Raw genomic sequence first — 18,713 nt, 5'->3', positions numbered from 1 at the left:
ATAGGGTTGAGCGAAACGGGTCGAAAATATTCAAAAGTCGCCGAATTTTGGCAAAGTCGGGTTTCATGAAACCCGACCCGACCCCTGTGTGGGGTCGGCCATGAAGTCGGCGATCTTTTGAATCTAGAATCGGAATTCCGATACCGATTCCCGATATGTTTATATCGGGAATTGGTATCGGAATTCAGATTTAAGTGTAAAATAAAGAATTAAAATAAAAAATATCGCAATACTTACCCTCTGACGCGCCCTGGTACCAACCGGGAACCTTCCTTCCTTAGAAACAGCCTTCCAGGACCTTGCGGTGACGTTCGCGGTGACGTCGCGGCTTGTGATTGGCCGCGCGGCCGCCCATGTGACCGCTCGCGCGACCAATCACAAGCCGCGACGTCACCGCGACGTCACCGAAGGTGAAATATGGATCGCAGGGCCTGAAGGAGAGTTTCCGCTCCTTCAGACCCTGGGAACCATGGAAACCCAATGCACTGCATTGGGTTTCGGGTTTCGTCCGACCCCGACCCCGACTTTTTTATAGGATCGGCCGATTTCACTCGACCCAACTTTTGAAAAAGTCGGGTTTCGTGAAACCCGACCCGATCCTATAAAAGTAAAGGTCGCTCAACCCTAAAAGTGCATTCAAAACTACAACTTGTCTCATAAGCAAGAAGCCCTCATCTCAATGGAAAACAAAAAAGTTATGGCTCTTCAAAGTAGGGTAAGGAAAATATTAAAAAGCGACGTTGACTGTGTCATTAGTTTTTTTAACCCCTTTCTACCATTGGATGTACTATTCCGTCCATGTGGGGTGGGCCCTACTTCCCAAGGATGGAATAGTACATCCAGAGCGATCAGCCGCGCTCACGGGGGGAGCGCAGCCGATCGCGGCCGGGTGTCAGCTGACTATCGCAGCTGACATCCGGCACTATGTGCCAGGAGCGGTCACGGACCGCCCCCGGCACATTAACCCCTGGAACACTGTGATCAAACATGATCGCATCGTTCCGACGGTATAGGGAAGCATCGCGCAGGGAGGGGGCTCCCTGCGTGCTTCCCGGAGACCTTCGGAGCAAGGCGATGTGATCGCATTGCTGCGAGGGTCTCTTACCTCCTCCTCCCTGCAGGCCCAAATTCAAAATGGTCACGGGGCTGCATCCGGGTCCTGCAGGGAGGTGTCTTACCAATGCCTGCTCAGAGAAAGCGCTGGTAAGCCTCACTGCTGTGCATGTGTGATCGCTGATCTGACACAGTGCACAGCAAAGTGTCAGATCAGCGATCTGTTAAAATAATGTGATCCCCCCCCTGGGGAAAAGTAAAAAAAGTTAAAAAAAAAAATTACACGTGTGAAAAAAAAAAACCTAAATAAATAATAATAAAAAAAATATATTGTTCCAATAAATACATTCCTTTAACTAAATAATAAAAAAAACAATAAAAGTACACATATTTAGTATCGCCGTGTCCGTAACGACCCGACCTATAAAACTGTCCCCCTTCCTCTTCAGTGAACACCATAAAAAAAGCAAAGCAAAAAACAACGCTTTATCATCATACTGCCGAACAAAAAGTGGAATAACACGCGATCAAAAAGACGGATATAAATAAACATGGTACCGCTGAAAACGGCATCTTGTCCCGCAAAAAACAAGCTGCCATATAGCATCATTAGTGAAAAAATAAAAAAGTTATAGTCCTCAGAATAAAGCGATGCAAAAATAATTATTTTTTCTATAAAATAGTTTTTATCGTATAAAAGCGCCAAAACATAAAAAATGATATAAATGAGGTATCGCTGTAATCATACTGACCCAAAGAATAAAACTGCTTTATCCATTTTACCAAACAAAGAACGGTATAAACGACCCCCCCCCCCCACCCCAAAGAAATTCATGAATAGCTGGTTTTTGGCCATTCTGCCTCACAAAAATCGGAATAAAAAGCGATCAAAAAATGTCACGTGCCCGAAAATGTTAGTCATAAAATCGTCAATTCGTCCCACAAAAAACAAGACCTCACATGACTCTGTGGACCAAAATATGGAAAAATTATAGCTCTCAAAATGTGGTAATGCAAAAAAATATTTTTTGCAATAAAAAGCGTCTTTTAGTGTGTGACGGCTGCCAATCTTGAAAATCCGCTTAAACACCCACTATAAATAGTAAATCAAACCCCCCCATCATCATCCCCTTAGTAAGGCAAAAATAAAAAAATTTAAAAAATGTATTTATTTCCATTTTCCCATTAGGGTTAGGGCTAGGATTAGGGTTAGGGCTAGGGTTAGGGCTAGGGTTAGGGCTAGGGTTAGGGTTAGGGCTAGGGTTAGGGCTAGGGTTAAGGTTGGGGATAGGGTTAGGGCTAGGGTTAGGGTTGGGGCTAGGGTTAGGGCTACAGTTAGGGTTGGGGCTAAAGTTAGGGTTAGGGTTGGGGCTAAAGTTGGGTTAGGGTTGGGGCTAAAGTAAGGGTTAGGGTTTGGATTACATTTATGGTTGGGAATAGGGTTGGGATTAGGGTTAGGGGTGTGTCAGGGATAGGGGTGTGGTTAGGGTTACCATTGAGATTAGGGTTAGGGGTGTGTTTGGATTAGGGTTTCAGTTATAATTGGGGGGTTTACACTGTGTAGGCACATCAGGGGCTCTCCAAACGCGACATCATGTCCAATCTCAATTCTAGCGAATTCTGCGTTGAAAAAGTAAAACAGTGCTCCTTCCCTTCCGAGCTCTCCCGTGTGCCCAAATAGGGGTTTACCCCAACATATGGGGTATCAGCGTACTCAGGACACATTGGACAACAACTTTTGGGGTCCAATTTCTCCTGTTACCCTTGGGAAAATACAAAACGGGGGCTAAAAAATATTTTTTGGGAAAAAAAAAGATTTTTTATTTTCCTGGCTCTGCGTTACAAACTGTAGTGAAACACTTGGGGGTTCAAAGTTCTCACATCACATCTAGATAAGTTCCTTGGGGGGTCTAGTTTCCAATATTTGGTCACTTGTGGGGGTTTATACTGTTTAGTTACATAAGGGGCTCTGCAAATGCAACGTGACACCTGCAGACCAATCCATCTACGTCTGTAATTCCAAATGACGCTCCTTCCTTTCCGAGCTCTGCCATGCGCCCAAATGGTGGTTCCCCCCAAATATTGGGTATCAGCATACTCAGGACAAATTGGACAACAACTTTTGGGGTTCAATTTCAACTGTTACCCCTGGAAAAATATAAAACTGGGGGCTAATAATAATTTTTGTAGAAAAAAAGGATTTTTTATTTTCACGGCTCTGCATTATAAACTGTAGTGAAACACTTGGGGGTTCAAAGTTCTCACAACACATCTAGATAAGTTCCTTGGGGGGGTCTAGTTTCCAATATGGGGTCACTTGTGAGGGATTTCTACTGTTTAGTTACATCAGGGGCTCTGCAAATTTAACGTGACGCCTGCAGACCAATCCATCTAAGTCTGCATTCCAAATGGCACTCCTTCCCTTCCGAGGTCTGCCATGCGCCCAAACGGTGGTTCCCCCCACATCTTGGGTATCAGCATACTCAGGACAAATTGGACAACAACTTTTGGGTTTCAATTTCAACTGTTACCCTTGGAAAAATACAAAACCCGGGGCTAAAAAATAATTTTTGTGGAAAAAAAGATTTTTTATTTTCAAAGCTCTGCGTTATAAACTGTAGTGAAACACTTTGGGGTTCAAAGCTCTCACAACACATCTAGATGAGTTCCTTAGGGGGTGTACTTTCCAAAATGGTGTCACTTGTGGGGTGTTTCAATGTTTAGGCACATCAGTGGCTCTCCAAACGCAACATGGCGTCCCATCTCAATTCAAGTGAATTTTGCATTAAAAAGTCAAATGGCGCTCCTTCCCTTCCGAGCTCTGCCATGCGCCCAAACAGTGGTTTACCCCCACATATGGGGTATCAGCGTACTCAGGACAAATTGCACAACAACTTTTGGGGTCCAATTTCTTCTCTTACCCTTGGGAAAATAAAAAATTGGGGGCGAAAATATAATTTTTGTGAAAAAATATGATTTTTTATTTTTACGGCTCTGCGTTATAAACTTCTGTGAATCACCTAATTGGTCAAAGTGCTCACCACACATCTAGATATGTTCCTTATAGGATCTACTTTCCAAAATGGTGTCACTTGTGGGGGGTTTCTATGTTTAGGCACATCAGGGGCTCTCCAAACACAACATGGCGTCCCATCTCAATTCCAGTCAATTTTGCATTGAAAAGTCAAATGGCGCTCCTTCGCTTCCAAGCTCTGCCATGCGCCCAAACAGTGGTTTACCCCCACATATGGGGTATGGGCGTACTCAGGACAAATTGTACAACAACTTTTGGCATCCATTTTCTCCTGTTACCCTTGGTAAAATAAAACAAATTGGAGCTGAAGTAAATTTTGTGTGAAAAAGTTAAATGTTCATTTTTATTTAAACATTCCAAAAATTCCTGTGAAACACCTGAAGGGTTAATAAACTTCTTGAATGTGGTTTTGAGCACCTTGAGGGGTGCAGTTTTTAGAATGGTGTCACACTTGGTTATTTTCTATCATATAGACCCCTAAAAATGACTTCAAATGAGATGTGGTCCCTAAAAAAAAATGGTGTTGTAAAAATGAGAAATTGCTGGTCAACTTTTAACCCTTATAACTCCCTAACAAAAAAAATTTGGTTCCAAAATTTTGCTGATGTAAAATAGACATGTGGGAAATGTTACTTATTAAGTATTTTGTGTGACATATCTCTGTGATTTAAGGGCATAAAAATTGGAAAATTGCGAAATTTTTGCCAAACTTCCGTTTTTTTCACAAATAAACGCAAATAATATCAAAGACATTTTACCACTATCATGAAATACAATATGTCTCGAGAAAACATTGTCAGAATCACCTGGATCCGTTGAAGCGTTTCAGAGTTATAACCTCATAAAGGGACAGTGGTCAGAATTGTAAAAAGTGACCCGGTCATTAACGTGCAAACCACCCTTGGGGGTAAAGGGGTTAAGTGATTTGTAATCACAGAAGTCGTGGGCTTCCCATTGCTAAACTATTGAGTTAGAGACATTTTGTTTTTTTCAGTAAAACACAACTCACTGCAGCAACATGGCATTATTTGACACCTCAGATAATATATGTATGTACTTTTAAGCTTGCAGCTGTTTAAAATGTTAAATTCTTGCCATTTTTTCCTCTAGTTCTAGGGACAGGCTGCTGCCATGTCTTCCAAGGTCGTTCCTTATTATCAAAAGAGACATAAGCATTATGACCACTCTTACCGCAATGTTCAAAGCAGATATGTAGTCCAAGAATATTCAACACAAAAGTAAGTGCTGCTTGTCCATAATTGATTAAAATGTAATTTTAAGTGTCTGGGATTTATTTGAAATAAGATAAATGTACTGTAGAGAGAACAGTGGGAGGAAAGCCTACCAAGCAATTATCCAATTGTAATGTAAATAAGAAAAGCAGGCAGCGCTCCCAAAAAAATGTAGGTGAAAAAGTTGACTTTTGTAGTAATGTTTCGGTTGTGCACAACCTTCCTCAATCAGTGAATAGATTAACGCAAGACGTATATATAGCAGCTTTTCATCATACTATAATTACAAAATCGTAGTGAAAATACATCTGAATCATAAGTGTACAGTATAATAACATGTGCTTTGTGATACAGTTCATAATATATTCATTGCATTAAAAGCATCAAATATCATAAAATGTATAACATCAATGATTACATTAACATAAAGGGCAAAATGCATTAATCACATGTAAATGAACACATGTGGCTTCTATTTGGAAGTATGACCACCCATATCAAATCAATATGTGTAAATATTTTCACTAATGAGTTTGTAATTATATTATGATGAAATGCTGCTATATATACCTCCTGCTTGTATCTATTTTTTTCACTTACAATTTCTTGGTGTGCTGCCTGATATATATATATATATATATATATATATATATATATATATATATATATATATATATATATATATATATACATATATATATATATATATATAAACAGTACAGACCAAAAGTTTGGACACACCTCATTTAAAGATTTTTCTGTATTTTCATGACTATGAAAATTGTACATTCACACTGAAGGCATCAAAACTATGAAATAACACATGGGAAATTATATACTTAAAGGGCCACTGTCAACCCCCTCCAGCCGTTATAAACTAAAAGAGCCACCTTGTGCAGCAGTAATGCTGCATTCTAACAAGGTGGCTCTTTTAGTTTTTTGTTCATGTATTCCCAAAATAAAGCGCTTTGAAACTTATCTAAAATACCTATCTTTCGCCAGGGAGGCGAACCGCTACTCTGCCGTCACTCCAATCTTCAGGGGCTTTCGGCGCCGTCCCCTCTACGCTGTTTTAGCTTCAAAACCGGCGCCTGCGCTGTGTACAACTGTGTGGGGCAGGCGCAGTGAGCTCTGGCCATCTCACGTCCCAGCCAGGCTTGCAGACTGCGCCTGTGCGGGCAGTGTGGCCACCCACCTTGGGAATCCCTGCCCCGCAGTGTGTTATGCATTATGCACAGTGCGGGGTTAGGATTCCTGGGCATGCGCGCTGCGTGTGTCAGCCTGTCACCCAGGTCCCCCGCCTTTCAGCATCTGTATATTCAGCTGATCGTGCCTCCTCCTAGCAATTCTTTCCCGGTGATTGCTAGGAGGAGGAGGCACAATCAGCTGAAAAGACAGACACTGTAAGGCGGGGGACCTGGGTGACTTACTGCGCCTGCCCCATATATATATATATATATATATATATATATATATATATATATATATATATATATATATATATATATATATATATATATATATACATACAATGGGGAAAATACGTATTTGATACAGAGCCGATTTTGCACGTTTTCCCACCTACACTTCAACTCTGAGAGGCAGAATCTTGAAAAAAAATACAGTTAATCACGTTGCATGATTTTTGCATAATTAATTTTCATTTTATTGCATGAACTAAACATTTGATCACCTACCAACCTGGAAGAATTCTGGCTCTCACAGACCTGTTAGTTTTTCTTTACGAAGCCCTCCTACTCTCCACTCATTACAAGTATTATTTGCTCCTGTTTGAACTCATTACATCGATAAAAAACACCTGTCCACATACAATCAGTCACACTTCAACCTCTCCACCATGGCCAAGATCAAAGAGCAGTCTTGGGACACCAGGGACAAAATTGCAGACCTGCCCAAGGCTAGGAGGGACTACCGGACAACAGGCAAGCAGCTTGGTGTGAAGACAACAACTGTTGGCACAATTGTTAGAAAATGGAAGAAACACAAGATGACTGTCAATCTTCCTTGGTCTGGTGCTCCATGCAAGTTTTGACTCATGGGGTAAGGATGATTTTGAGAAAGGTCGGAAATCAGCCCAGAACTACATGGGAGGACCAGGTCAATCACCTGAAGAGAGCTAAGACCTCAGTCTCAAACATTACCATTAGTAACACACTACGTCATCATGGACTAAAATCATGCAGGGCATGCAAGGTCCCCCTGCTCACTCCAACACATGTCCAGGTCCATTTGAAGTTTGCCAATGACTATCTTGATGATCTAGAGGAGGTATAGGAGAAGATCACATGGTCACATGAGACCAAAATAGAACTTTTTGGTATCAACTCCACTCGCCATGTTTGGAAGAAAAGGGATGAGTATAACCCCAAGAACACAACCCTGAAGCATGGTGGGGAAAACATCATACGTTGAGGGTGCTTTTCTGCAAAGGGGACAGGACTAATGCACCATATTGAAGGGAAGATGGATGGGGTAATATATCACAAAATTTTGGCCAACAACCTACAGTACTTCCCTCAATAAGACCACGGAAGATGGTTTGTGACTGGGTCTTCCAGCATGACAATGACTCGAAAACAAACAGCCAGGGCAACCAAAGATGTGGCTTCGTAAGAAGCATTTCAAACTCCTGGAGTGGCCTAGCCAGTCTCCAGATCTGAACCCCAAAAACAATCTTTGGAGGAAGCTGAAACTCAATGTTGCCCATCGACAGCTCCGAAACCTGAAAGATCTGGAGAAGATATATATTGAGTCTGTACCAAAAATTAAGTTCTGTTTTACTATTGTGTCAAATACATATATCATTCAATAAAATGCAAATACAATGTGATTTTCGGGATTTTTTTAAGATTCTGTCTCTCACAGTTGAAGTGTACTTACAATAAAAATTACAGACCTCCCAATTCTTTTTAGGTGGGAAAACTTGCAAAATCGGCAGTGTACCAAATACTTATTTCCCCACTGTAAGACAGAATGTACAGCCATGTGAACATAGCCCAAGTGCTCTCCATGGAAAAATTGACAGCATTCGGACAGCGCTAGAACCAATATGATTCAGTTGTGCTATTCAGTTGACCGAATGTACACATACAAAAAAAATCGCAGCTTGCACTAGTGTATTCAGGAATTTGGATGAGACTTGCCCATTCAAGTCTATGAGAGAGCAAAAAACATCAGATCCCACGTGGATCAACAGTATGGCATCCGATGTTTATGGATATATTGCAATTTATAAAACAGGAAACTGTATTTATTGTTGTAAATTTTAACTACTAATGTATAAAAATGGATTCCATGCAGATGTAAAATAAAATGTACATACGGATGGACAAAAATGGACTGACAAATTTATGACAATTCAGATGAAAAATTGTCCGTTCTGGTTGAAAATCGGATGATTTTTTTTCTACGGTCGAGTGAACTTATCCTTAATTAGCAAAGATTTTCTGAACGTGCTTTTACACATTAAAGGGAACCTGTCACCCCCTCCAGGCGTTTGTAACTTAAAGAGCCACCTTGTGCAGCACTAATGCTGCATTCTGACAAGGTGGATCTTTTAGTTCGGGTCTCTGGCACTGCTGCAATAATCGCTTTTGAAATTTGTCCCTCATACCTGTGAAATCGTCCGGGGTGCAGGTCTTTCCCCCAAATCCTGACGCCTCACATACATCACTCATGGCCTCTGCGCGCCGGGCACCGCCTCCTCTTCCTTCGGTAGCATCCCCGGCGCCTGTGCTGTTATTTTTTTTTTCAGGCATGCGCTGTTGCGCTGCCCTTCGAACTTACAGCGCAGGCGTCGGGGACACTACTGAAGGAAGAGGAGGCGGCGCCCGGCGCGCAGAGGCCATGAATGACGGCTGTGAGGCATCAGGATTAGGGGGAAAGACCTGCCCCCCGGACGATTTCACAGGTATGAGGGACAAATTTCAAAAGAGATTATTGCAGCATTGCCAGGGACCCGAACTAAAAAGAGCCACCTTGTCAAAATGCAGCATTAGTGCTGCACAAGGTGGCTCTTTTAGTTACAAATGCCTGGGGAGGTGATAGGTTCTCTTTAAGTATAGGAAAATAGAAGAAATCAGAGAGGGAATAAATACTTTGTGAATGCAGTGTAGCTTGTTATAACAGAGTGGTACACATGGAAAATTTAGACATTGAATAAAAGAACTAGCTGTTAGAAGTGTTTATATGCATAATTTGCAATTAAATTACCGTAATAGAATTGCTGATGCCAAATAATGAATGAAATTCTTTTCTGTGCTATTTATGTATAATAGATTTTCTCAATGATGTTCTTTCTTTCTTTCTTTCTTTCTTTCTTTCTTTCTTTCTTTCTTTCTTTCTTTCTTTCTTTCTTTCTTTCTTTCTTTCTTTCTTTCTTTCTTTCTTTCTTTCTTTCTTTCTTTCTTTCTTTCTTTCTTTCTTTCTTTCTTTCTTTCTTTCCGTCCAGTTCATTGTCTTACATTCATTAAGAAATCCTTTCATTTTGTGTTTTAATACAGTATATTTTTTCTCCATAATTGCTCTGCAGCCATCTTTATTATTTTACAAAAACACAAACAAAATTGTCCATCTATATTAGGCTATTTTGATTATATTCACAAACAATTAAAGTCACCATGTGACCTTAAAATTCTTCTTTCAATATTTCAGATTCTTTGCTGATTTTTAATATACAGTGGGGCAAAAAAGTATTTAGTCAGTCAGCAATAGTGCAAGTTCCACCACTTAAAAAGATGAGAGGCGTCTGTAATTTACATCATAGGTAGACCTCAACTATGGGAGACAAACTGAGAAAAAAAAATCCAGAAAATCACATTGTCTGTTTTTTTAACATTTTATTTGTATATTATGGTGGAAAATAAGTATTTGGTCAAACAAAATTTCATCTCAATACTTTGTAATATATCCTTTGTTGGCAATGACAGAGGTCAAACGTTTTCTGTAAGTCTTCACAAGCTTGCCACACACTGTTGTTGGTATGTTGGCCCATTCCTCCATGCAGATCTCCTCTAGAGCAGTGATGTTTTTGGCTTTTCGCTTGGCAACACGGACTTTCAACTCCCTCCAAAGGTTTTCTATAGGGTTGAGATCTGGAGACTGGCTAGGCCACTCCAGGACCTTGAAATGCTTCTTATGAAGCCACTCCTTCGTTGCCCTGGCGGTGTGCTTTGGATCATTGTCATGTTGAAAGACCCAGCCACGTTTCATCTTCAATGCCCTTGCTGATGGAAGGAGCTTTGCACTCAAAATCTCACGATACATGGCCCCATTCATTCTTGCATGTACCCGGATCAGTTGTCCTGGCCCCTTTGCAGAGAAACAGCCCCAAAGCATGATGTTTCCACCACCATGCTTTACAGTAGGTATGGTGTTTGATGGATGCAACTCAGTATTCTTTTTCCTCCAAACACGACAAGTTGTGTTTCTACCAAACAGTTCCAGTTTGGTTTCATCAGACCATAGGACATTCTCCCAAAACTCCTCTGGATCATCCAAATGCTCTCTAGCAAACTTCAGATGGGCCCGGACATGTACTGGCTTAAGCAGTGGGACACGTCTGGCACTGCAGGATCTGAGTCCATGGTGGTGTAGTGTGTTACTTATGGTAGGCCTTGTTACATTGGTCCCAGCTCTCTGCAGTTCATTCACTAGGTCCCCCCGCGTGGTTCTGGGATTTTTGCTCACCGTTCTTGTGATCATTCTGACCCCACGGGGTGGGATTTTGCGTGGAGCCCCAGATCGAGGGAGATTATCAGTGGTCTTGTATGTCTTCCATTTTCTAATTATTGCTCCCACTGTTGATTTCTTCACTCCAAGCTGGTTGGCTATTGCAGATTCAGTCTTCCCAGCCTGGTGCAGGGCTACAATTTTGTTTCTGGTGTCCTTTGACAGCTCTTTGGTCTTCACCATAGTGGAGTTTGGAGTCAGACTGTTTGAGGGTGTGCACAGGTGTCTTTTTATACTGATAACAAGTTTAAACAGGTGCCATTACTACAGGTAATGAGTGGAGGAAAGAGGAGACTCTTAAAGAAGAAGTTACAGGTCTGTGAGAGCCAGAAATCTTGATTGTTTGTTTCTGACCAAATACTTATTTTCCACCATAATATGCAAATAAAATGTTAAAAAAACAGACAATGTGATTTTCTGGATTTTTTTTTCTCAGTTTGTCTCCCATAGTTGAGGTCTACCTATGATGTAAATTACAGACGCCTCTCATCTTTTTAAGTGGTGGAACTTGCACTATTGCTGACTGACTAAATACTTTTTTGCCCCACTGTAACTAGTGATTGGCGAACCCCCCCATGATCGGGATCGGCGGGTTCGCCCAAGTTTTTTTGTAAAGTTCGAGCTCGGGGCAGGAGATGATGCGAACTTGCGTCCGAACCCCGAGCTTGGATTTTACAGACATGGGATTTGGCGGGGGGGGGGGGGGCTGTAAAACAAAGAATAAAACTAATAATAAACATTATAATTATACTTACCTGTCCAGCGACGCGTCCTCCCGTCCCGCTGTCTCACGGCCGCATCTACTTCCCAGGCCGCTCATTAACTTTTGAGTTATTCAATCCACTACTCGGTGCTCAGAAATTTTTGGCCACCGTCGGCCGGAAGTTAATGAGCGGCCCCGGAAGCAGATGCGGCCGGGAGACAGCAGGATGGGAGGACGTGTCGCTGGACAGGTAAGTATAATTATAATGTTTATTATTAATTGTATTCTTTTACAGACCCTGGACCTGAACTGAAACCGAACTGTAACACGGGTTTCTCATGGAAACCCATGTTCGGGACCTTGTGACCGAACACTATGTGTTCGGTACAGGTCCAGAACTTTACAGTTTGGGTTCACCCATCCCTAAATATAACCAAAGAGAGAAGTTCCTTGTTTGTACATTATAATATGCAAACAGATTTGGGAATGTTCACACTGCATTTGAGGCAGGCACAAAAGCCTGGTCAACCACACTTTTGTGCCTGCCTCAGAAAGGTGGACAATGCTTAGTCAAAGGCCAGACAGAGCACAAAGTGATTTATTAAAGCTATTGTCACCATCAGGGGTACCACCAGAATCCCATTTTTAAGGTGTCAGAGAGAAGCCAAACAGAGCCACTGACTTATGGCCCAAACACATTGCAAATCTAGCCTCACGTATTTGTGGCTATATTGTAAAAATGCAAGGAAAGAGAATTTTCACGCACAGTGGAAAAAAAAATGTAAGAATACATATGATCTCCTGTTCAGTAGCCTCATTAAAATAAAGGAAACTTCCACCTTCACGAATAGTTCACTTGCATTCATTATTTGTGGACATCATATCCACTGCACTACCAGCCCTTATGGGAGTTAGCTCTCATGACGGGCTTCAACAAACATGTATATCCAACTTCTGAGACGCACGTTGAGGGCCTGTGTCCCTAGTTTAAAAGGAGACACCTTCAGGGACATTAACAATTCAATCAGTGTTGATCATAACACTCTGCTATTTTTATCAGTGCCATAGATGTTGACTGAAGCACTCCGCAGCTCCATCTGACCGGGAAGACAGGACCCCCATACTAGTGATCATTGGGGGTCTCAGCGGTGTCAACCATAGCAATCATATGCTTATTATTTATAAATTTTGGCTGTGGACCAACATTTTTAATTGTTTAATATCAATTTGTACAAAAATATGGTGATAGGTTGAGACTTGAAGATCCTTAATCACAATGCAAAATCTTTAAGGGAAGCTGTGATCTACGACATACTGTTTATAATACCGGTGGCTTTCTGTGTGGCAGAAGGACAATTTAACTTGCTAACTTTACATCCCATTTAGAGCAGGGTCACACAACCATTTTCTCCACATTCCAAAAAAACGTTAATACTATTTTGATCATACTTTGATCAGAGTTTGATCCAAGAGGTATCAGTTTTTCTCTGATGTGGAGAGAAAATTATCCACCTTCTTCTTTCGGTCAGTTCATGAAAATTCCATCACTATTGGATGTCATCTCACTGCGATCAGATTTGTTTGACGGACCCCTAGACTTGCATTACTGATTTTTATCTGACATTTGGATCAAAATCGGTGGTGTCTGCAATTTTTCCCGCTGACCACTCGCTCTGAAGAAAAAATCAGACATGTGAACAACCCCAAAGATTATCATGGTTACAAGTGCTATCTTTGAAAATCATAGAAAGTAGTCGAATTAGAAAAATGGTCATGTGCGTCAGTCCTTAGAGGGATAAAGAATTCACACTGCAGAAAGGTTTGTAACTTCACCCAAAAATATGTCACTTCTAACTGGCATAACATGTTATGGGTTGAACTAGATGGACTTATAGTCTTCCTTCAACCTTAATAACTATGTAACTAGAAATGCTGCTGTTCTCCTGAATATGGCATTGTTTAGTTTTGGTCCCTGAAATATGGCCCTGTCATAACTATATGTAAATCTAGTCTTGTTAGCTAAATAGGTGTGGTCCTCAGGAAACCCACTTTGTGTTAAAGAGAGGACCATATTTCAAGAATGTAGATGAATTAGAACAGGAAAAAAGCAAAACCAGAATCAGGAGAACAGTGGCATTTACACCACAAAATATCATTACAAATTTAGGAGAAGTGACAAGAAACTGCTGATGCGGTCGGATTTCAATCTTGTCTAATCTTCCTCACTGCCATGAGGAAGAGCTGGAACCTGATTGCGACATTTAATGATGGAATAAAGATACACGTTCTTCTCCGAGAGATGGCTGCAGTGCTGGATAATGTTCTGTATTCTCTGATGGAGGTTACAATGTAGCAAGCCAAGCTTGCCATGTGTATAATGATGGTGTGTTGTATACATATATTACTGTGTATCTAACAGTAGTGATGTCACAGAGCTACGACAGGTACGTGCAACATCATCTCTTCTCTCTGTCACTACAGAAGAAGTAGTTCTGCTTCTACTCAAAGAGTTTCATCAATTTCCTCCGGTTCCAGAGTAAAATGTGTATGTGGGGCTGATAGAGATGTTCAAGAATACTATGTCCCTGAATTTAAAAGAAGGTACATGCCATTGTGTACCATGCATGGGTAGTTAGAGCATACGCTTACAACATGACCTATTAATGTGTTTTCATAATATGGTATCAATTAATATGTCATAATAATATGCAATAGCTATATCATCCCATCACATCTCACAGGTAACACAAGCATGTTAAAATAATACAGCTCTGCAGTAGATATAACATGGCCCCCATTCATTGAGAGCAAGTGACTTTTTCTTATACACCATACAATGGAACAGACTAGCGATTAAAGGAAAAACAATATTTTTGAGATTTATAACCAACTAGCTAAAGAGCCTGGTGTTGCCCGGGCATAGTAACTAACTGTGGTTAGTTATAACACATTATAATGATTATCCTCCATCCCATAGTCCCTTGCCCATATACCATCATACATATCCTCCATCCCATAGTCCCGTGCCCATATACCCATCATACACATCCTCATCCCATAGTCCCGTGCCCATATACCCATATTACACATCCTCCATTCCATAGTCCCATGCCCATATACCCATCATATACATCTTCCATCCCATAGTCCCGTGCCCATATACCCATCATACACATCCTCCATTCCATAGTCCCATGCCCATAAACCCATCATACACATCCTCCATCCCATAGTCCCGTGCCCATATACCCATCATACATATCCTCCATCACATAGTCCCGTGCCCATATACCCATCATACACATCCTCCATCCCATAGTCCCGTGCCCATATACTCATCATACACATCCTCCATCCCATAGTCCCATGCCCATATACCCATCATATACATCTTCCATCCCATAGTCCCATGCCCATATACCCATAATACACATCCTCCATTCCATAGTCCCATGCCCATAAACCCATAATACACATCCTCTTTCCCATAGTGCCATGCCCATATACCCATCATACACATCCTCCATCCCATAGTCCCATGCCCATAAACCCATCATACTCATCCTCCATCCCATAGTGCCGTGCCCATATACCCATCATACACATCCTCCATTCCATAGTCTTGTGCCCATATACCTATTATGACATCATCTTCACCATGGCAACCATTCTGACATCATCGTCGCCATGGTAACTTATTATGACATCATCGTCCCCATGGCAACCACTATGACATAACCATCACCATTACAACCTATTATGACATCGTCACCATGCCAACCATTATGACATCACCATCACCATTGCAACTTATTATGACATCATCGTCACCATGACAACCATCATCATTGATACACACACACATACACTAGTTTTTATATATATAGATAACAAAGAACACAATCATATTTATTGTAATTCAGGCCTGTGTGTTTAGGCACTTAGGTTTACCACACATGTAATGCCTATGTTTGAAAAAAAAGGCATGGATGAAAATCTGTCAAACATGTTTGACCCACAGACGTCTACCATATTGCATCATACAGACTTGTTCACTGTGCAAGTAGCCCATGTGTTCCTGTTTCCATATTGCATCATTTGTTGCATCTCACTTGCACCTTTTTGTTTGACTACATACAGTAGATAGACCCATGAGTGTGTAGGTTTGCACATTCAGGATAATGGTATAGCTATGCTTAATCCAAAGACTGACAGTAAAATTGTAGGGAGAAGATGACTCCAATGAAACATACAGAATCTTCATTTCTTCCTTTCTTAATAAACTTTCCTGTTCTACTTCCCTTGCTGGTTCTTTTTATTTTTAATTCCTTTTTGCCTATTTCTTCTCTTTTGTTTCCTGCTATTCTCTTTTTCTTCCTTTCTTTCTTTCTTTCTTTCTTTCTTTCTTTCTTTCTTTCTTTCTTTCTTTCTTTCTTTCTTTCTTTCTTTCTTTCTTTCTTTCTTCCTTTCTTCCTTTCTTTTCTTCCTTCCCTCTCTGATTCTGATATATCCACTTCGTCATCTTCCTTTTTTCCCTTCGGCTTTTCTTTCATTCACTCCTTCCTTCCTTTTTGTTTTCTTTGCCTTTAACCTTTGGCAGCCATGTAACTTCAAGCCAGAACCTTACAAACCAGAGTTGCAATGTCTGTTCACATCATATGCTGTGGTATCTACAGGCTTCAAAAAATGCAACCATGCTTTATTCCTTTATGTGCTGATGAAAAATGTCTATTGCTAATGCAATAGCAAATCTTAAGAGGACTAATGCATGAGCTAAAATAGACTAATATTGTATTATGATATTGTTTCATTCTAAATTTGAATAATTTTGTATCTCAAATTGTCTATGTATCTTTCTATGTATCTATCTATCCATTATCTATCTATCTATCTATCTATCTATCTATCTATCTATCTATTACCTATATATTTTATCTATCTATTATCTATATATCCTATCTATCTATCTATCTATCTATCTATCTATCTATCTATCTATCTATCTATCTATCCTCTATCTGTCTATCTATCTATTATGTATATATTCTATCTATCTATTTATCTATCTATCTATTTATCTATCTACCTATCCATTATCTATCTATTATTTATATATCCTAACTATTATCTATCTATCTATCTATCTATCTATCTATCTATCTATCTATCTATTATCAATATATTATCTATATATTATATCCATTATCTATCTATCTATCTATCTATCTATCTATCTATCTAGCTATCTATCTATTATCTATATATCCTATCTATCTATTATCTATATATCCTATCTATCTATCTATCTATCTATCTATCTATCTATCTATCTATCTATCCATTATCTATCTATCTATCTATCTATCCATTATCTATCTATCTATCTATCTATCTATTTATCTAACTATCCATTATCTATCTATCTATCTATCTATCTATCTATCTATCTATCTATCCATTATCTATCTATCTATCTATCTATCTATCTAACTATCCATTATCTATCTATCTATCTATCTATCTATCTAACTATCCATTATCTATCTATCTATCTATCTATCTATCTATCTAACTATCCATTATCTATCTATCTATCTATCTATTATCTATCTATCTATCTATCTATCTGTCTATCTAACTATCCATTATCTATCTATCTATCTATCTATCTATCTATCTATCTATCTAACTATCCATTATCTATCTATCTATCTATCTATCTATCTATCTATCTATCTATCTATCTATCCATTATCTATCTATCTATCTATCTATCTATCTATCTATCTATCTATCTATCTATCTATCTATCAATCTATTTCTTTCTGTACACTTTATTTACATGTAGCTGGTCATAATTGTTTTTTTGTCTCAATACTTGCATGGTATAGAGATGTTCTTCCTATTATGAAGATCTCCATTATGCATTAATACCATTAACTTCAGTTTACGTAGAACTGATGCTGTTTTCTGCGCTTGTTCTGTGTTTGCCTACTTCAAAGCATGGACTGCCATCTTGTAGCTGTAGGAATTTAGTGAAGCCTTCTGTGAAATAACAAGAGCTATACTATATACATGTTTTAGTATTTTTTTTAATTCACTGCATATTCCATAATGTAGGACACAGGAGAAACGTGCCGAGCAGCGCTCCGAGCAGCACGCTGTGCAACAAATTGAGCAAAGGTCTCAGCAGCAACATAGAAGCTATGACCGAAGTGTTCGCTATGCCACAGAGCTTGCCTTCTTGGAAGAAGACGTTCGTATTGCACGGGCCCTGGCAAGGGAACAGATTGATAAAGTGTCTATTCAGAGGATGGTAAATCAATATTTTTTTATAGCTATCCTTATACAGTGTTTGAAAACTATCCCCTCAAAGGGGATTTCCGGTCCAAAGCAATAATTCTGCAGGCACTGTGTGACTGCAGACTTATGAATCCCACTCAGATTCACCAGGACTGGAGGGTATGCATGTGTTATACATATTCCTGGTCACTTGTATGGGGCGAGGCCGCACCCTCTAGTCTGCCACACCCATGTCTCTAGTCGGGGCGCTGCCTTGCTCTATGCAAGTGTATGGAGCAAGGCCACGCCCACTATTTGGGATCTGGCCAGGACTATGTATAACGCATACATATCCTCCAGTCTCAGGTCAAAACCGGTGAATCCCTGCAGCGTACAATGCATACACCTAGGGAATTCATAAGTCTACAGTCATGCAGAGTTACTGCAGACTTATTGCTTTAAGAGCAGCATAAAGAGGAGACAGAGACCCTGATTTCAGCAATGTATCACTTACTTGGCTGTTTGATGTAGTTTTGATAAAATTACTGTTCTATCAACAGGAGATTATCACTAGGTTATCACTAGATGACTAGTAAACCTGGGGCTCTGAAGTCCTACATATTCATGAGCTCTGTATAAACTCACCCCCACCGATTAG

At 40.1% G+C, this 18,713-nt stretch overlaps 1 protein-coding gene across 3 annotated transcripts in view; it reads left to right on the top strand.

The window, feature by feature from the left end:
- Nucleotides 1-18,713, top strand: part of MYOM2 (myomesin 2) — a 253,595-nt gene that overhangs the window by 16,862 nt on the left and 218,020 nt on the right. For 2 of the 3 annotated variants that reach the window (XR_011312429.1, XM_069726900.1), the window contains exons 2-4: nt 5,198-5,325; nt 14,255-14,374; nt 17,894-18,089. Coding sequence is in view for 2 of the 3 variants with exons in the window: in XM_069726900.1 (XP_069583001.1) it covers nt 5,219-5,325; nt 14,255-14,374; nt 17,894-18,089 (423 nt within the window). In the remaining variant the exon portion in view is untranslated. The remainder of the gene's footprint in view (nt 1-5,197; nt 5,326-14,254; nt 14,375-17,893; nt 18,090-18,713) is intronic. The other variant, XM_069726901.1, reaches the window with a different exon arrangement.

This window comes from Ranitomeya imitator, chromosome 5 (assembly GCF_032444005.1).
Source record: "Ranitomeya imitator isolate aRanImi1 chromosome 5, aRanImi1.pri, whole genome shotgun sequence".
NCBI classification, from domain to species: domain Eukaryota; kingdom Metazoa; phylum Chordata; class Amphibia; order Anura; family Dendrobatidae; genus Ranitomeya; species Ranitomeya imitator.
This window is presented reverse-complemented; position numbering and strand designations above follow the sequence as displayed.